Source organism: Thalassophryne amazonica, chromosome 11 (genome assembly GCF_902500255.1).
Source record: "Thalassophryne amazonica chromosome 11, fThaAma1.1, whole genome shotgun sequence".
Taxonomy (NCBI): Eukaryota; Metazoa; Chordata; class Actinopteri; order Batrachoidiformes; family Batrachoididae; genus Thalassophryne; species Thalassophryne amazonica.
The window spans coordinates 53423742-53445021 of record NC_047113.1 but is presented as its reverse complement, the minus strand read 5'-3'; the positions used below and the strand labels follow the sequence as shown (position 1 = coordinate 53445021).

The 21280-nt window shown below is 40.6% G+C and overlaps 1 protein-coding gene across 4 annotated transcripts in view; it reads left to right on the top strand.

Moving 5' to 3' along the window:
- Positions 1–21280, top strand: part of drp2 (dystrophin related protein 2) — a 437530-nt gene that overhangs the window by 312976 nt on the left and 103274 nt on the right. For all 4 annotated transcript variants that reach the window (XM_034181709.1, XM_034181707.1, XM_034181708.1 and 1 more), the window contains 5 exons: positions 961–1081; positions 1618–1729; positions 3382–3538; positions 15259–15405; positions 21150–21228. In XM_034181709.1, coding sequence (XP_034037600.1) covers positions 961–1081; positions 1618–1729; positions 3382–3538; positions 15259–15405; positions 21150–21228 — 616 coding nt within the window. The remainder of the gene's footprint in view (positions 1–960; positions 1082–1617; positions 1730–3381; positions 3539–15258; positions 15406–21149; positions 21229–21280) is intronic.

Here is a 21280-nt window from a genome sequence, read left to right as displayed (position 1 = left end):
TAGTGGTGCACAGGTCAGTGTTTCTGCAGAGACAAGTCTGCATTCTCTTTTATTCTTATTATTTCTCTGAACACTAATGGTGCAATAATGATCTTTCCCTGCATTCTCTTTTATTCTTATTATTTCTCTGAACACTAATGGTGCAATAATGATCTTTCCTGGCCTATGTGGTCTATCAGGTCAGAGCCTATCTCAGTGTTTTGTAGCATTAAGCAGATGAGAGTTTATGAGAGTCCTAATATAGGTAACTACCCAGCCAAGGAGTCCAAGGACACAGACAGGGAGTGTTAGTGAGGCAGACCTGGAACTATTTCAAATCTTTAGGTTAACAGAACAACTCTTTAACCACTGACTATAGTATAAGTAATCAATATTGCTTGATTGATTCATTGATTGATTGACTCTTTTATAAGTTTTCCTGCAGTGTACTGGTCATTACTTTCATAACACTCACATGCATTTGAATAATGTAAAAAAATGAAAATCCATCATGATGGAAACTGATATAAAGGGTGCAAAAAACTGATATAAAGGGTTATGTTCTGTATACAGATGGAAGGGAACTCCTCATTGGGAAAATCTCTAATATTTCCCAGTTGTCCATAACAGTTTCCTCTCCAGCAAATGGGCTTCTTGTTGGTTTTCAAGACATCACCTGTAGATGCTGTATGTCCTGTCTGGATGACTGAGAACCTTCACTGACAAATATTTGAATTGCAAAATTATAGAATTTGCATCAGATTCCCAATGATATTATACTTACAAATTTACAAGCAACCTCTAAACATATCATTTGTTTTGGTCTCTGGAATGTTGGACCACGTGTGAGGCGGTGGCACAGGTCTAGCTCAGCCTTCAGGCCGGGCCCATCTTCCTGCACGGGATTCAGCCTTCAGTGGATCCAACCTCGAAAGCTGATTTCTGTTTCTCTTTTCCCTCTCTCATCTTCTGTCCTGGCAGGCATTCATGGAAGATGTCAAGTCTCGCGGGCCATTCATCTACTCAGTCTTGGAGTCTGCCCAGGCCTTCCTAGCACAGCACCCCTTCCAGGAGCCAGAGGAGACCCTGACTGAGGGAAAAGGTCTGTTTACTTGTACCCTTTGTCGCTCGTTGAGCCTTTCAAAATGTCACAATCACAAAGCTAAGCTCCCCTCAGCTAAGCCCCAGAGTTTGCTTGGTCTGACCCAAGCAGGTGACATGGTCCATTAGTAACTATTAGAAGTTCTTTATCCTCCAGCGTCACACTGTGTTTAGAGAAAGTGTCCAGGTTGGGACCAATTATCTTTGGATCAGCAGCTCTACGAAACCATCTGCTGAGCTCAGTAATAAGCATGTTAGGTTGTTTGTCAAACCACACATCTGCCTTGTAATCTTTCACACACACACACACACACACACACACACGCACAATTTGTTTACTCGCCTAGGGAATACTTTAAGACACTGCCTTACTGTGTTCTTCTTGTCTTTCTCCTTTGAGCCTGTGTGCTTGGGTCACTGTTCTTTTCTTAGTTTGACTTTTATCCTGTACTCTGTACCTGCATCCTTTTAATTGCCTGCTGTTCATTTGCACCTTTTGCACCTTCCCCCTCCGTAATCCTGATCTACACCCTTCAGAAGTGTCTCCACGGCGGCGAATCTTAAATGTGAGTCGCTCTGTGTGGAAGCAGGCAAACGTGGCCAGTGACCTGTGGGAGAAGCTGACAGCCCGCTGTGTGGACCGCCATAGGTCAGACATTATTTAACACTGTGTCGATCCTCCTTGCATGAAGTTTTGTTAGTCTACATTTAGTCCTTACATGTGTACAGTTATAGTTATGGATGCTATTAGTCAACACTGTTTTAAATAATAATCATAATAATAATTCCATTGTTATACATGAAAACAAACTTGGCAGAATAATTCTACAAGAAGTACAGTTTCAAAAATAAAAAAAATTTAAACCAGTGAATCCAACAGCCTTTTTCCACTGAACTGACATGAAAACTCTGTTTTCCCTCCTTTTCCTTCTGGTGGTCATAAAAAGTACATTTTTCATGTGTATGTTTGAAGATTCATGATGTACTGACCATTCATACGCTGAATGTGGGCATGTAGAGGGCGGGATATGAGGAAGGTCAAAGTGTGCAGAATTCCATGTAGTGTGTGATTCATAAAGAGGATTTTCTTAGTCTGATTTTATTTATTTATTTAGGTCTCCTTTTGCCTTTTGTTTGTATGTATACTTTTAGTATGAATCCTACACACTGCTTTATAAATGAGGCCCCAGGTTTTGGGCTGTTTCCTGATTAATGTTTAACTTATATCTGCATGAAATGAACTCAAAGTCATCTGATTCATGGGAGTGGAGATCTTTGTATCCTTAAGATGCAATACTTGTCAAGCATATCTCTGAGAAATTAAGAAACTTCAACTTAATAGCAGAGTGAGACTGTGGAGTCTCTGAGTATGCATGCCAACAATTCAGGCAATGATCGATCTGGTTGGGAGTCAGGGAACGTCGGCAGGCCTTGGGCTCATGCATCTACTCACTCAATTTAATGTAATCCCATAGCTAATTTTAAAAAAAGCAAATCATTTCAGCTTTCCTTTGTTACCCGAAAGGTGACATTTTGGACTTACAAAATCGTTAGCAGTGATGTGTCTGTGACCTTTATATTGAGAAAGTTGTGTGTGATTTTTCTAACATAGACCCTGTGACTGTGCGTGCTGATCCATATCTGAGGTATGGAGCAGTGCAGGAGATGTCATACAATTAGCAACATCTACAGTAATTACAAAATTTGACAACTGTAATTCATCACATAAATAGAAACAGAAGCACATTTATCAAATGTGGGATCACTGAAAATATATAGATTACAGTTATTCCTTCTTTTCAAGTATGAGAAGAGAATAAATTTGTGATGTGCAGTCAAAAAAATTACAGACAACACCAATGCATTTGCACTGCACATGACCACACCTCTTTTTTAGTCCACCATGCTCAAGTGTGAAAATGACCAGTGAGTCTGGTGGAAACTAGCAATAACACTTGCAAAGCAGTGTGCACCACTTTCCACCAGCTGGAAGATGGGGCTGTACGTGTGTGTGTGTGTGTGTGTGTGTGTGTGTGTGTGTGTGTGTGTGTGTGTGTGTGTGTGTGTGTGTGTGTGTGTGTGTGTGTGTGTGTGTGTGTGTGTGTGTGTGTGTGTGTGTGTGTGTGTGTGAGAGAGAGAGAGACATTTGGACAAAGTACCATCACTACTCTGACAATTTTTCCCAAACTTTGCTCAGAGCAGGGCAATTGTAGCACAAAAGTTGTGTTGCAGCTTGTTGCGTTTCTGTTTCCTTCATTAACTCCAACTAGTTAAGAACTGTGTGTTGATTTCAACCTCAAGACACATGGAGAGGACGTTAGAACGTCTACTGCAGATCCAGGCAGCCATGGAAGAGCTGGCCGTGGCCCTGGAGCAGGCAGAAGGGGTACGAGACGCCTGGGAGCCCGTAGGCGACCTGTTCATCGACTCTCTGCAAGACCATATAGATGCCACCAAGGTAGGAAGTTGGACAGCGAAATTAAATTGTTTTTTCTCACTTTATCGCTCACCAAAAAAAATTGGGAAGAAAATGACACACGTTCATCAATAATAAAGTTAATTTGTCATTCAAGTATCTTAACGGTCTCCTTTTAGATAATGGGCTAACCCTACAGAAGTAACATTGTGGCAGTTTCACACAGTATGAACAAACATTAAAACAGCCAACAACAATTCAAACTTCTTTAATCACTGAATCGGTTATATGTTGCTCACAAGCCAACAGGCTGTTTGTTTGGTGTTTGTTGCGGTCCTTATGATCCAACAGATGGTGACCAGGCCATGAGGACGTAGCACCTCATGCTGGCACAGTGAGGCAGCAGCGTTTAGACCTTTCGTTTTGCAAAGACGTTGTTGAACAAATAGCAGGTTGTTGTTTTAGTCATTACAGAGCACCGAGCTTCGCCAGTAATGGCGTTGCAATGTTCATTAGAAGTGAAGGCGCTTCACAATAATCATGTAACTGTTTAGACTCCTGTCACAGCCAGCACATGTTCAGTGGGGCCTTTAGGGCACACTGCCTGCTGGTCTCATCTGAACTCCCTCACTCATTTACACAAACACTCAGTTCTCGCTCCTCCACTTTACAGTATACACCACAATCTTACTAGAATTTGAGAAATGTTTGTTTGTGTGTTTGTTTGTGGTCCTACTCCTCCGAGGTGCTTCAGTCGTTTTTCCCAGAAATTGCTGCGTGTGTTGACCCCAGAATTGCCCTTAAGGGGTTTGCTTATGGAAAAGGTCATCACTGGGACCAAAGGTCAAATTTTTAATTGATCTGACTGTTTGTTCCCTGCTCCTTCCAGGGGCCTGTACTACTAAGCGGGGTTAACTTACTCAGATGTAACCCAGGGTCAACCTCTTAAACCGGGGTTGACAAAACCTGGTTTCCTCAAGTGGTGTTAATCGGTACTACGACGCTGAATAAGATGTTGATTTGTTGAACCTGTGTTAACCTATTTGGAGTTTGTGCGCGTTCGCATAAAAAGGGCAGGTTGCAGCACACGTCACCATTTTTCAATGATGGCGCGGTCACCTTACTTTACCGAAGAAGAATGCACGATTATTATGCGGAGCTACGAGGAATTTAAATTAATGTTAAGGGTGGAATCGAACACATCGTCTGCCAATAAAGCAAGACAGGCTTGTTGGCAACGTATTGCTGATCGGGTAAATGCGTACGTACAATTCAGTTGTTCCCCAAATCTGTTACAGATGATTAACCTGTGGAATGTCTAATATGTGTAAAAAAATGACCTTCTTTCATTAATTACGCCCAGATGCAACACGATTCAGAAGTGGGCATAGGCCTACTAATAAATGTTAGGTTAATTTAATGTTTCTTAAATAGGCTACCTTGACTGTATGATTGCTATTCCTAATCCTGTCAATATTTCATATGCAATAGCAGTGCCAAACGCACCTGGCAGCAGGTGAAGATGAAATATTAAAACATCCTTCAGAACGGTAGGTTTATATTCATAGCTTGATAAGCCCCACTTCGCCTAATTAATGGACATGCATTAGACCTATTTTGATATTAGTAATTACCCGCGATTGCATAAAACCCTTCTTTGATTTGCATTGCGGATAAATGGCCAGGGAAAACGACAAATGCATCCAACCGTTTAGATAGAGGAAGTACTACCTTGCAAATCATACGACATACAGTATTCTTGCTCAGATGTTCAGCATCACCGATGGAATACATAAATTGTCCACTGGCAAAATAGGCACAAGGCACATTATCTGCACGATCGTCGGGGCATTGCTACACTGTAAAAATGACTTGTTTTTACAGGAAAACGCTGGCAGCTGTGGTTACCAGGGAATTCCTGTAAAACATACAGCAGCACAGTAGATAACATTACAGACATAATATGTATATGGATTTACAGTGAATGAACCACGGCTGACTCACTATTACTAACCCTACCAGGGTTGGATCTAAGTGAAAATCTGACAGATGCATTTTTGCCCAATGATAAAACAAAAATCATACGCGTCTTGTCATTCAGTAATCTTCATTCTTTTATTCATGTGCAACATACACTGTCATACTTCATTTAATATATCGTTCTTCTCGACAAGGGTCAGACGGTAGTCAGACTACCAGAGCAAGAATTTTAGCTGAGGAAGCTTCTGCGATTTGAAGCGAAACGTCCTCGCGTCAAGCAACCCAGTCCAGTCGAAGATTCAAGGTTCTCTACTATGGAAACCACCTGGACAACTGAGAGCCTACACAGAAATATACTTCATGGACCATAGTGAACACTTCTTATTTGTATAAATATGATGTCCAAAAAAAAACAATACTATAACAAAAACTGACATGGTGAATCTTTGATCTCTGGACATAAATAGGAATAAACAAAATCTGTAGTTTTTGTTAAAAGCATTTCCTTTCAGACATTATTGGCAATGTCTTTCCATATATCTGAGCTGAGCTCTTACAGCTGCAGTGCTTCACGTCAGGATGTAATTTGTAAAGAAATACAGCATTTTGGGAGTAAAAAAAAAGTTTTAGTCAATTGTAGTTTCTGTATTACAACGTTTGTAAGAGGTGTCATTTTATTTAAAGCGGCAATTCATTTTGAAGTTATTAATACCGACCAGACTCTGTCTCGGGCAGCGTTTGGAGCTGTGACAACGGAACGGAGGCCGATTCTCGTTTCTTGACAGCAACAAGACAAGAGTCCCAGTTAGTGACTTTAATACACACAAAAGTGACTCACTGTATTTTAATGGCTTTGAGAGGGGTTAAGAAGTGGACTTGCCGTTTCTGAAGAGCGGCGAATCAAAGATCCAACAAGCTAGTGGACCGCAGCATTGCTTCAATGGTTCATGCTTCAAAGTGGAGTCGCGCTGCAGAAACGGTTGATTACAGACCCACTGCAGACCAAACCCTGAATATCCGACTTTATTTGTACGTCCGTATGACTCTGAAACTCTGAAAAATCTGTATAATTTACGGACAATCCGTATAGGTTGACATGTATGGTCGGAAAACCACCGAAAATGTAATTTCAGTCATCATAGAATGCCTTTCAAACACACTATTGTCTGAAAACTATTTATAAACCACTCACCGTTTCTTGCTGAAATAAGCGCCCAATTTTCCTTGCACAACTTTTTTCCTGGATGTCATGATCATCGACTCGACTGGACTGACGCTATGTTTGTTTGAACCGGTTTGAATTTTCCTGTGTACACCTGCGTGGTGCATTGTGGGATCAAATCAAAAGCTGTGTTCACCGCGGGGATACGTTCAGCACTATTCAGGATTTTTCGAGATCTTTTTTTTTTTATCTCTGCTCCCCTCCACAGCATGTCTTTTTCCTGGTTCTCTCCCTCAACCCCAACCAGTCCCAGCAGAAGACTGCCCCTCCCTGAGCCTGGTTCTGCTGGAGGTTTCTTCCTGTTTAAAGGGAGTTTTTCCTTCCCACTGTCGCCAAGTGCTTGCTCACAGGGGGTTGTTTTGACTGTTGGGGTTTTTCTGTAATTATTGTATGGCTTTGCCTTACAATATAATGCGACTTGGGGCAACTGTTTGTTGTGATTTGGCGCTATATAAATAAAATTGATTTTGATTTGATTTTTTTTTTACTGATGACGAATGATGCGTAAAACCGGTCTGGATCCATGCTTGCCTACTCCTACCCCCAACCCTAACCATAACCACCTGACCCCCCCCCCCCCCCCTTCACTTTTAATTTTGTGCAGCCATCTCAGAATGAATTAGAATGAATTTGTGCTGCCGTGACGAAAATGAGCCGCTTTCGTCACAATATCATGAACCAATAGATTAATGTATATTTTGTGCTGCTGAATCACGACATGCCATGAGACTGGGTTGTCCTTTCCACCAATTTTGATATATGTCAGTGATAATAATCCTCAGAATTAGCCTTGAAAGGATTTGCTTTGGCAAAGGTCAAGGTCAGTGGAGTCAAAGGTCAAAATGTTTGGTTTATCTGTCTGTTTGTTCCTCTACTCTTACCAAGTTCTTCAGCCAGTTTCCACCAAATGTGATATATGGATAATAGTCAACTCCAGAATTTGCCTTTAAAGGTTTTTGCATGGTTTTGGACACTTGCATTTTGACAGTTAACTCCAATGACCTTGCAATGGGCCAAAGTCTAAAGCAAGTCTAAAGCATATATTGATCAGTAAACTGTATGAATAACTTCAAAGTGAAGTCGCACAGAAGTCATATGATGATGTCATACAAAGTCAAAAACTCCATTACAGACATATATTTACTTGCACATTTGTTTGTAGTGTGTAGAACACGCAGGCAGCTGTCTGATGTCTTTCATTTAATGGTGCAGTTATTGATCAGTAAACATTTTCCAGGATGACTACAATGAAAGCTGCAGTGCTTTTAATCTGTAAGTTCATGAACACTGCAGAATAAACGGAATAATAGTGTCATGTTTACTGTGGTTAGTTGAATTAAAGTATAAGTAGCCATACTTACAAAAAAATTGCCTTTGACGTCACCTCTCCTTTTTACTCTTTTCACATTGCCCCTGCTCGTCTTATTCCAAGATATCAGGGATTAATTTCCTGTCATCAAAAGAAGACATTCGTTGCATTTCACATTTATACAATATGAAGAACAGCTTTTACAAATTGCCCAAACTGTGTCATCCATCACAGTAACAACAAAAGGTCCTATCGAGCATTTTGTAGTGGGCTGAAATTACATTTTCATTTTGGTGTCACTCAATGGATTTTTTTTTTTTTAAATCAGGCGATCTCAAGCTGTGGTCTCAGTTTGCTGAGGTTCATCTTGTGCAGCCACATTTTCCTTTTCTGCACAGTTCACTGTTTACACTGACATAATAAAGCTCCTAAAATACTCTAAAGACAATATATCATTTTGGCAAACTTTCTAATGAAAATACTGTAGAGGTTTTTGTTTGCAACATCTTTACTTGTGCCACAGTCAGTAACACAGAAACATCATATACTGCTAAAAGTTTTATACTACAAAACAAAAGCAAAGCCAACTGCATGCAACCTACTGTGCAAAGTCAGTGAGTGTAAGCTTCTGAAAATGCACGTGCACTTTTTCTTTGTTGTTATTATTTTTTTTATTATTATTATTATTAAACTATACTGACTTTTCCTGGTATTTCTTCCTTTCCTCACATGGTTCAAATATAAAATATAAAGAGAATATGATATTCAAATATTGTTACGCCGTCAGCTCCATACTTTGCAGTACTTTGATAGTGGCAGTTTTGGTAATTTTGCCTCTATACACCACCACAGTTGAGACAATTGAGTTTAAAAGAAACAGTCAAGAATTTCTGGAGTGTAGATTTTTACCTTTACTTTAAAGGGTTGAACATAAGTATCACATTAATCATTTTAGAATTACAGCCATTTTTAGATTAGATTAGATTAGATAGACTTCACAGACTAAAGTTAATTATGGAGTTCCACAAGGTTCTGTGCTAGGACCAATTTTATTCACTTTATACATGCTTCCCTTGGGCAGTATTATTAGACGGTATTGCTTAAATTTTCATTGTTACGCAGATGATACCCAGCTTTATCTATCCATGAAGCCAGAGGATACACACCAATTAGCTAAACTGCATGATTGTCTTACAGACATAAAGACATGGATGACCTCTAATTTCCTGCTTTTAAACTCAGATAAAACTGAAGTTATTGTACTTGGCCCCACAAATCTTAGAAGCATGGTGTCTAACCAGATCGTTACTCTGGATGGCATTTCCCTGATCTCTAGTAATACTGTGAGAAATCTTGGAGTTATTTTTGATCAGGATATGTCATTCAAAGCGCATATTAAACAAATATGTAGGACTGCCTTTTTGCATTTACGCAATATCTCTAAAATCAGAAAGGTCTTGTCTCAGAGTGATGCTGAAAAACTAATTCATGCATTTATTTCCTCTAGGCTGGACTATTGTAATTCATTATTATCAGGTTGTCCTAAAAGTTCCCTAAAAAGCCTTCAGTTGGTTCAGAATGCTGCAGCTAGAGTGCTGACGGGGACTAGCAGGAGAGAGCATATCTCACCCGTGTTGGCCTCTCTTCATTGGCTTCCTGTTAATTCTAGAATAGAATTTAAAATTCTTCTTCTTACTTATAAGGTTTTGAATAATCAGGTCCCATCTTATCTTAGGGACCTCGTAGTACCATATTACCCCATTAGAGCGCTTCGCTCTCAGACTGCGGGCTTACTTGTAGTTCCTAGGGTTTGTAAGAGTAGAATGGGAGGCAGAGCCTTCAGCTTTCAGGCTCCTCTCCTGTGGAACCAGCTCCCAATTCAGATCAGGGAGACAGATACCCTCTCTACTTTTAAGATTAGGCTTAAAACTTTCCTTTTCGATAAGGCTTATAGTTAGGGCTGGATCGGGTGACCCTGGACCATCCCTTGGTTATGTTGCTTTAGGCGTAGACTGTGGGGGGGGTTCCCATGATGCACTGTTTCTTTCTCTTTTTGCTCCGTATGCATCACTCTGCATTTAATCATTAGTGATCGATCTCTGCCCCCCTTCTCGGCATGTCTTTTTCCTGGTTCTTTCCCTCAGCCCCAACCAGTCTCAGCAGAAGACTGCCCCTCCCTGAGCCTGGTTCTGCTGGAGGTTTCTTCCTGTTAAAAGGGAGTTTTTCCTTCCCACTGTGGCCAAGTGCTTGCTCATAGGGGGTCGTTTTGATCGTTGGGGTTTTTCATAATTATTGTATGGCCTTGCCTTGCAATATGGAGCGCCTTGGGGCAACTGTTTGTTGTGATTTGGCGCTATATAAGAAAAAAGTTGATTGATTGATAGAACTTTATCGATCCCTTGGGAAGACTCCTTCAGGGAAATTGAGGTTCCAGCGGCATTGTATAACAGCACACAGGGTAAGACGCACACAGAGAATCAAAAGAGAAAAAAGAAAAAGAGTTTACAAATATAAATATAAATACAAATACACAGTATAAATACCAGACATACCAATCAATACTGGTTTACTGGCTACTTGCTCTTATTCTCATTCCCGACCTCTGTCTTCCTGTTACTCCTGTTTTATACACATTCCTTCAATTTTAACACAGGACAGAAGTAATTAGACAATCTAAATATAAGGGTTATCGTTGATATATAAGTCATCACTTTTACAGCCAGTTATCTTCAGATAGGTCAGTGAATGATATGTGAATATTTTCAAGCCATTGAACATGTTTTGGACTTCATTTGAATCTATCATTAAGAAATATATACATGAATCTGTCTGTGATGGTGAGTAAGTCTCAAAAACTGAGGGAACATGCAAGAGTGAGATGAGTGAGGGAAAGCACCAGGACACCCATGATAAGTGGGTAATAATATAGCACCTTCAATTGCACCACAGACTAAAACAGTTAAATGTGGTCTATTAAACATTAGGTCTCTTTCTTCTAAGTCCCTGTTGGTAAATGATATAATAATTGATCAACGTATTGATTTATTCTGCCTAACAGAAACTTGGTTACAGTAGGATGAATATGTTAGTTTAAATGAGTCAACACCCCCGAGTCACACTAACTGTCAGAATGCTCGTAGCACGGGCCGGGGCGGAGGATTAGCAGCAATCTTCCATTCCAGCTTATTAATTAATCAAAACCCTAGACAGAGCTTTAATTCATTTGAAAGCTTGTCTCTTAGTCTTGTCCATCCAAATTGGAAGTCCCAAAAACCAGTTTTATTTGTGATTATCTATCGTCCACCTGGTCGTTACTGTGAGTTTCTCTGTGAATTTTCAGACCTTTTGTCTGACTTAGTGCTTAGCTCAGATAAGATGATTATAGTGGGCGATTTTAACATCCACACAGATGCTGAGAATGACAGCCTCAACACTGCATTTAATCTATTATTAGACTCTATCGGCTTTGCTCAAAAAGTAAATGAGTCCACCCACCACTTTAATCATATTTTAGATCTTGTTCTGACTTATGGTATGGAAATAGAAGACTTAACAGTATTCCCTGAAAACTCCCTTTTGTCTGATCATTTTTTAATAACATTTACATTTACCCTGATGGACTACCCTGCAGTGGGGAATAAGTTTCATTACACTAGAAGTCTTTCAGAAAGCGCTGTAACTAGGTTTAAGGATATGATTCCTTCTTTATGTTCTCTAATGTCATATACCAACACAGAGCAGAGTAGCTACCTAAACTCTGTAAGGGAGTTAGAGTATCTTGTCAATAGTTTTACATCCTCATTGAAGACAACTTTGGATGCTGTAGCTCCTCTGAAAAAGAGAGCTTTAAATCAGAAGTGTCTGACTCCGTGGTATAACTCACAAACTCGTAGCTTAAAGCTGATAACCCGTAAGTTGGAGAGGAAATGGCGTCTCACTAATTTAGAAGATCTTCACTTAGCCTGGAAAAAGAGTTTGTTGCTCTATAAGAAAGCCCTTCGTGAAGCTAGGACATCTTTCTACTCATCACTAATTGAAGAAAATAAGAACAACCCCAGGTTTCTTTTCAGCACTGTAGCCAGGCTGACAAAGAGTCAGAGCTCTATTGAGCTGAGTATTCCATTAACTTTAACTAGTAATGACTTCATGACTTTCTTTGCTAACAAAATTTTGACTATTAGAGAAAAAATTACTCATAACCATCCCAAAGATGTATCGTTATCTTTGGCTGCTTTCAGTGATGCCGGTATTTGGTTAGACTCTTTCTCTCCGATTGTTCTGTCTGAGTTATTTTCATTAGTTACTTCATCCAAACCATCAACATGCTTATTAGACCCCATTCCTGCCAGGCTGCTCAAGGAAGTCCTACCATTATTTAATGCTTCAATCTTAAATATGATCAATCTATCTTTGTTAGTTGGTTATGTACCACAGGCCTTTAAGGTGGCAGTAATTAAACCATTACTTAAAAAGCCATCACTTGACCCAGCTATCTTAGCTAATTATAGGCCAATCTCCAACCTTCCTTTTCTCTCAAAGATTCTTGAGAGGGTAGTTGTAAAACAGCTAACTGATCACCTGCAGAGGAATGGTCTATTTGAAGAGTTTCAGTCAGGTTTTAGAATTCATCATAGTACAGAAACAGCATTAGTGAAGGTTACAAATGATCTTCTTATGGCTTCGGACAGTGGACTTATCTCTGTGCTTGTTCTGTTGGACCTCAGTGCTGCTTTTGATACTGTTGACCATAAAATTTTATTACAGAGATTAGAGCATGTCATAGGTATTAAAGGCATTGCGCTGCGGTGGTTTGAATCATATTTGTCTAATAGATTACAGTTTGTTCATGTAAATGGGGAATCTTCTTCACAGACTAAAGTTAATTATGGAGTTCCACAAGGTTCTGTGCTAGGACCAATTTTATTCACTTTATACATGCTTCCCTTGGGCAGTATTATTAGACGGTATTGCTTAAATTTTCATTGTTACGCAGATGATACCCAGCTTTATCTATCCATGAAGCCAGAGGATACGCACCAATTAGCTAAAATGCAGGATTGTCTTACAGACATAAAGACATGGATGACCTCTAATTTCCTGCTTTTAAACTCAGATAAAACTGAAGTTATTGTACTTGGCCCCACAAATCTTAGAAGCATGGTGTCTAACCAGATCGTTACTCTGGATGGCATTTCCCTGATCTCTAGTAATACTGTGAGAAATCTTGGAGTTATTTTTGATCAGGATATGTCATTCAAAGCGCATATTAAACAAATATGTAGGACTGCCTTTTTGCATTTACGCAATATCTCTAAAATCAGAAAGGTCTTGTCTCAGAGTGATGCTGAAAAACTAATTCATGCATTTATTTCCTCTAGGCTGGACTATTGTAATTCATTATTATCAGGTTGTCCTAAAAGTTCCCTAAAAAGCCTTCAGTTGGTTCAGAATGCTGCAGCTAGAGTACTGACGGGGACTAGCAGGAGAGAGCATATCTCACCCGTGTTGGCCTCCCTTCATTGGCTTCCTGTTAATGCTAGAATAGAATTTAAAATTCTTCTTCTTACTTATAAGGTTTTGAATAATCAGGTCCCATCTTATCTTAGGGACCTCGTAGTACCATATTACCCCATTAGAGCGCTTCGCTCTCAGACTGCGGGCTTACTTGTAGTTCCTAGGGTTTGTAAGAGTAGAATGGGAGGCAGAGCCTTCAGCTTTCAGGCTCCTCTCCTGTGGAACCAGCTCCCAATTCAGATCAGGGAGACAGATACCCTCTCTACTTTTAAGATTAGGCTTAAAACTTTCCTTTTCGCTAAGGCTTATAGTTAGGGCTGGATCGGGTGACCCTGGACCATCCCTTGGTTATGTTGCTTTAGACGTAGACTGTGTTTCATAATTATTGTATGGCCTTGCCTTGCAATGTGGAGCGCCTTGGGGCAACTGTTTGTTGTGATTTGGCGCTATACAAGAAAAAAGTTGATTGATTGATTGATTGAAGTGTAAAGGAGCTATAGGCTTCTGTGGGTGTGTTCTGAGAAACGATGTAGGGTGTGAGTTTTATCTGTTCCATCACCAGTTATACAGCTTCATGGTGGAGTGGAACACAAATATTTTCATGCAGGAAAAGACATCAGATGTAGGCTAGAGTCTGTCATGTGCCTTCTGGCAAATTGTAGCTGCAATTTCCCATCTTCATTTTCATCATCAATTATTATGATTACTATAACAATTAATCATTTTAACAGTAAACTCAATATTTACGTAGTTTGTCCTGTGACATATGCCCTCTGAAAATTGACAGACTCCTTAATGGTTACTGCATTATTTTGTTTATTCCCTTGAATTAGAGCTGAAAATCTACACTACAGCCATATCTTGATTATTTTATTCATTCATTGTCTATACCCGTTTATTCCAATTAAGGTTTACGGGGGAGCAGGAGCCTATCCCAACAGTCACTGGGTGAGAGGTGGGGTACACCCTGGACAGGCCAGCTGTCTATCACAGATCCACATATAGGCAGAAAATCACAGTCACACCTATGGTGAATTTAAAGTGTCCAGTTCACCTAACCTGCATGCCTTCGAACTGGGAGGAAGCTGGAGCCCCCTGGTGTGAACCCATGCAAACATGGGGAGAACATGCAAACTCCACACAAAATGGACCAGCTGGGAAGTGATCCCAGGACCACCAAACCACTGTGCTGCCAATTATTATATTTCAGCTCAGCTGTGGTGATGTACAGAGAAGAATTACACCCAAAATGATGTGCCCGTCCAAACACTTATAGACCTGACAGTATGAAGTAATACATGCTGATATCAGATTCTTTTCAAACAAGGGCTGGCAGCAATAATGGGTTTCATTTGATATTTATAGCATATTGAATCTCAGTGAATTTGATTCAGTTGGATGTTTGTGTACCGCTCTCACGCTCTCTCGCTGTTTCTTTGATTCTCTTGATTAAATGTGTTTTGTTTCTTCATCTTCACTTCATTCTCTTTTTTTTCTATCCACCTCCCTTGCTCAGTTTGTTTGGATACCATATCTCGCACTTTCCCCCCCAGCATAATTATTTTTGTTCCAGCATTCATGCAGAATTGTACCTATCAATCGTAAGAAAGCCTAGAGAGCTTAAAAAAACAGCATAATTGAATGAGAAATAAATCACATATTAGTATCAATATATCATCTCCTGCTCTTGGACTCATTTATCTATGATTCAAATCTGCATTTTGCTTTGTGCTGCAGTTGTTTAAGGAGGAGCTCAGCCAGGTGAAGGAGGGAATGAAGCACATCAATGAACTGGCCCACCAGCTGGCCATCTCCGATGTCCATTTGTCGATGGAGAACGCTCGCACCTTGGAGCATCTCAACAGCAGATGGAAAGTGCTCCAGGTACAATTCACTGCCGGATCTCTGGTGTCTGGCTGATTTATTTTTCTTACCCCAACAGCTGCTTCTGTGAAAGTAAAAATCACGGTGGAATAACAGTGTGATCCCATGTGTAATTCATCCATGTGCAATCTTAGGTTTTGGAAAGGTTTACTTTGGGCTTTAGTGGTGTTCATTCCTCAGGCGTTCAGTTGTATTGTAATACCCTGTATCTGCTAGAAAACAACTGAAAAGTTGTTAAGGGGTGAATTTTATTTTTGAGAGAAATCGCACATTGTTTGTAAGCTGCCAAGTGAATACTTGTTGCCCTAAAGTACACCACAAGTGAGATGTCAGTTAGTAAATCAGCAGTCCATTTAGGGATGACAGCTGTTTGTCAAGCAGCCTTTATCCAGATGTTACCTTAATTTCTGTGGTTCAGAGACAATCTTGAGAGATGGGAAGCAGCAGAATGTGGTCGTGGTGGCACACAGTTCAGTGGACTAGATAAGACAGGAGTCTCCATGGCCTATGATTTTTGCAGATGACAGTGTGATCTGTAGAATGAGATGTAAGTGCATTGAGATGAGCTTGGTGAGGTGGAAGTACAACCCCTGGCAAAAATTATGGAATCACCGGCCTTGGAGGATGTTCATTCTGTTGTTTAATTTTGTAGAAAAAAAGCAGATCACAGACATGACATTTCAAATGGCAACTTTCTGGCTTTAAGAAACACTATAAGAAATCAAGAAAAAAAGATTGTGGCAGTCAGTAACGGTTACTTTTTTAGACCAAGCAGAGGAAAAAAATATGGACTCACTCAATTCTGAGGAATAAATTATGGAATCACCCTGTAAATTTCCATCCCCAAAACTAACACCTGCATCAAAACCAGTTCTTTTTTGGTGTGCTGCCCCCTCCAAGTTGCCACCCTGGGCAGGTGACCATATATCAAGATCCACCACAAACCTTCCACTTGATGATTGAGTTAATATGTGGGCATCTTGGGAAGAGAATGTGGTTGCCATCACAACGCAAACCCATACTGTTTCTGCATTACAGTGAAGTCCTTATTAATTCTTTTTGCTTCATAGGGGTTTTTCTTTGCTGTAGAAAGTGTTGCTTGAATCAAGAGGGTGGTAACATCTTCAGAGAGATGCACTCGGCTCATTTTGCGCTTTGGTCCTGTGAGGTTTTGTGCTCACTATTTTTAATCTTCTCAGCATAGGGAGTTTGGACTGCACTCATTAACTTTTGATCACAACTATTTGTGCAGAATGTTTCATAGTTATTGACACTGTACATGTTTGATGACTTTTCCTTTTAATTATGGATGAATGAAGATGAAGGTGAAGATTTGATCCCACTAGTTATCGCATAACAAGTGTAAGTTGTTAATAAGGGCTTGACTCCAACTTTATAAAACCTTTGAAACCTTGAATTCTGTACACATTCATCTTCAAATGCTCTCATGAGCCTTTGAAGATGCTGGAATATTGTAGAACTTTTTCAACAGGTTTTATTTTTGGTAAGGAAAGGATTTATTTTATTTGTAGGTGCATTGGTCCATTAGTGATTATGATCACAGTGATCAGGTATTCTCTGTTTAAAAAAAAAAGACCTGTAAGGTACTACATATTTTCCCACTGCAGATATGCTCTGATTGGCAAATTATTTTTTTTTAATATTTTAGCTGGTTTTGGTGGTGAAAGTGTCAGTCTTTCATAAAGTTGCCAGTTTCCTTTCAAACCATCTAAAATACAGGATATAGTGCCCCATATTGATTTCTCTTTGGAGCTACCAATTTCTATTAAATCTGTGATTCACAGTGTTATGTGCAGTGAAGGACCCAGGAGAGGAGACCAGTGCAATACGAGGGCTGTCAATAAAGTAACGGTCCTTTTTATTTTTTTCAAAAACTATATGGATTTCATTCATATGTTTTTACGTCAGACATGCTTGAACCCTCGTGCGCATGCGTGAGTTTTTCCACGCCTGTCGGTGACGTCATTCGCCTGTGAGCACTCCTTGTGGGAGGAGTCGTCCAGCCCCTCGTCGGAATTCCTTTGTCTGAGAAGTTGCTGAGAGACTGGCGCTTTGTTTGATCAAAATTTTTTCTAAACCTGTGAGACACATCGAAGTGGACACGGTTCGAAAAATTAAGCTGGTTTTCAGTGAAAAGTTTAACGGCTGATGAGAGATTTTGAGGTGATTCTGTCGCTTTAAGGACTTTGCACGGTGCGAGACGTCGCTCAGCGCTCTCAGCCGCCGTCGTCAGCCTGTTCAAGCTGAAAACCTCCACATTTCAGGTTCTATTGATCCAGGACGTCGTGAGAGAACAGAGAAGTTTCAGAAGAAGTCGGTTTTAGCATTTTATCCGGATATTCCACTGTTAAAGGAGATTTTTTTAATGAAAGACGTGCGGACGGGTCCGCGCGTCGGGACGCAGCCGCCACGACGCTGCGCCACAGGAAAAACACCTCTGTTGAAAGCCTTAAGGACAAGTTGGAACATGTCCTGCCTGTTAAACAATTTCTCATATACTCACTCCACTGAAAGCCATCAAAAGCCGCCTGGATTTTACAAATGGTTATCAACACGGAGGTGTTTTTCCTGTGCTGCCGCACCGCGTCGGCTGCGTCCCGACGCGCGGACCCGTCCGCACGTCTTTCATTAAAAAAAATCTCCTTTAACAGTGGAATATCCAGATAAAATGCTGAAACCGACTTCTTCTGAAACTTCTCTGTTCTCTCACGACGTCCTGGATCAATAGAACCTGAAATGTGGAGGTTTTCAGCTTGAACAGGCTGACGACGGCGGCTGAGAGCGCTGAGCGACGTCTCGCACCGTGGGAAGTCCTTAAAGCGACAGAATCACCTCAAAATCTCTCATCAGCCGTTAAAATTTTCACTGAAAACCAGCTTAATTTTTCGAACCGTGTCCACTTCGATGTGTCTCACAGGTTTAGAAAAAATTTTGATCAAACAAAGCGCCAGTCTCTCAGCAACTTCTCAGACAAAGGAATTCCGACGAGGGGCTGGACGACTCCTCCCACAAGGAGTGCTCACAGGCGAATGACGTCACCGACAGGCGTAGAAAAACTCACGCATGCGCACGAGGGTTCAAGCATGTCTGACGTAAAAACATATGAATGAAATCCATATAGTTTTTGAAAAAAATAAAAAGGACCCTTACTTTATTGACAGCCCTCGTATTTATTATGTTTGAGTTACCATGTTAACAAGTGACTACTCGGCTGAGGTCCCTCGCCTATTATGCTGATAAGGCCTGGTGACAAATTAAACAAATAAGCACGAGCGAATGCATGGAGTCTGTTACAGTGGTCTCCCTATTTAATTCTGACATTGAAAATGAGTTTTAAAAGGCCAAACAATACAGGAAAGAGTATTTTCCCATTATTTTTTTATGTGTGACCTTGACCTAAAGACCCAAGGTCAAATACAGTTGGCTCAAGGGAGCTGGGATTGAAGATTTGCTATAGGTGGTCAGTGAAAAATTAGGCTTTAGAAGAGAAATTTGCTGCTGAGAAGGCAAAATATACTCAAACAGTTCTATTTTTTTTAACAAATTACATATTTGACCTTGACCCTGAGATTCAAGGTTAAATGTAGTGTGCTCAAGGGAGTCAGGTGCATGATTTGCTATAGGTGTTCAATCCAAGAATAAGCTCTAGAATTGATATTTGGAGACAAAACGTGATATTTTGGGGTGAGATGGTGGGTGTCTTTGTTGGCCATTAGCTCAAATGATCTAGGAAATCTGGGTTCAACGTCATATGCGTAGACATCACATTTGTGTCCATTTACAGTATGATACAGGTAGGTAATGTCTCAGAAAAGGGCAACACAGGATCTAGGGCTCTCAAAATTTGACACACACACACAGATGCACCAAGTCCATTTTAGTGGTTCCCCCTTATTTAATGGCAGGGGACAACAATCTGAGGGTTTGGATGTCTTTCTGTCTGTCTGTCGATCCAATCCGATTTAATCTAGAAACCAACTACCAAGGCTACGTGCCTTAACTTGTCCATGTCAAGTCATGGAGGAATGCATCACTGCATCCACCACATCTTTGGAACCACCCTGGCTCCTGGATTTCATCCACAAAGGCAGCCGTCCAATCCATCTCATCTCCACCTTTCAGAAGCTCAGCCAGGTGAAACATGGGTGTCCTCTTGGTCTTTTACAGATGCTAGGCTCCTCAAACCCGAGGCACCTGCTTGTTGGATCATGCCCAGAGAAATGTGTCACTTGGCCAAAATGTCATCGCTGGCATTCCTTCACATTACAAGTGATTTTCCTCACTCCAGTCTTTCTGAATAACTGTTCATTTGACACAAAGCCGTTCCAATATTACCTGAGGATTCTCCGAAGACACCTGGTAACAGTGATATCACATCTTTAGCGCCCAAGTCTCACAACCGTACAGTAAAACAGGAAGGAATAGGACCCTAAAGGTTTGGACCTTCATATTCTTGTATATCAAAATAACATCTGTGCAGTGACCACATGACCCCATAAGAGATTTCCAACATCTAAGAATGTCCTGAAATCCCTGTATGGTGCTGTCCATGGTGCTGACTGTGTGTGTGCGGCACAAAATAACAGGAAGGTTTTATATCATATTTGAAAAAGAAGAATTGTCAGACAAACTTAACTTGTTTTGAGCTCCTCTGATGCAAGTGAATTGCAACTGAAAATCTGATTTCCTAATATTTTTCTATCACAGTCAATTTAAATAAAAATGATAACCTTTATTGCAGCTCAGAGTGTCTGTGTAACAAATGGATTGCACAACATTCCTCACTTGACAGAAACATATCCACGGCACTTTGGCAAAGCTCTATATTCATCACAAACAGTTTATATCAACACTGCAGAATATTTTGAACAATGATGCGTGCATGCTGAGGAATAGCAGAATATCGAACTTTCCACTTTATGACTCATTGCCTTGACTTTGCTTTCCTTTTGTGTGAGGAAGCCCTTGGACATATCCAACCGACATTGATTGCTGCGCCAAATCATGTCCTGTTCAAATAAACTGGGATTACACAGGCTGAATCCCATTCATCTGGAAACATTAACTGATGTAAAACACTGTAGCAAAGTCAACAGCAAACCTAATTTTGTCAACTCAGTCTGTCTCTGTATTGAAACAACACATGCGAGGACACCTCACATGGATGCTCCTGTCCTCCTCCTCCATCTGTCACTACTTTCTCCCACGCTGACACTGCAACTGGGAATCTTCATCCTTATTTCTGTGCAATATGGGGAGGTGATGGTCTAGTGGTTAAGCGTTGAGCTTCAGACCAGAGGATCCTCGGTTTCAAATCACGAAGGGCCCTTGGGCAAGGTCCTTAATCCCCTAGTTGCACCCGGTGTGTATTGAGCGTCTTGCATGGCAGCACCCGGACATCGCTGTGTGTCTGTGTGAATGGGTCAATGTGAGGCGTATTGTAAAGCACTTTGATCTTCTGATATAGTTGGAAAAGTGCTATATGAATACAGTCCATTTACCAATATACTATAGTGAAATCACTTTTAATTTTGTAACGGTTGCTCTTCAAAGGCTTTCAAAGTCCTTTCAAGAGGAGCAGCAGAGGAAAAAGATATAATTTATATTCCACAGTTAACTAATTGAAGAGAAGCAGGTGGTCTGTGTTCACGTGTCCATTGTGGGGGTTTGTGATAGCAAGCAGCAGGATTCCCTTTGATTTAATTCTGTGTGTGTATCCTCAGGGTTCAATAGATGAGCGGCTGAAGCAGCTCCAGGATGCACATAGAGACTTCGGTCCTGGATCGCAGCACTTTCTTTCCAGTAAGTATCCTCCTTGCATATTTAAGGTTGTCACATCAATCTGTGCCCTGCT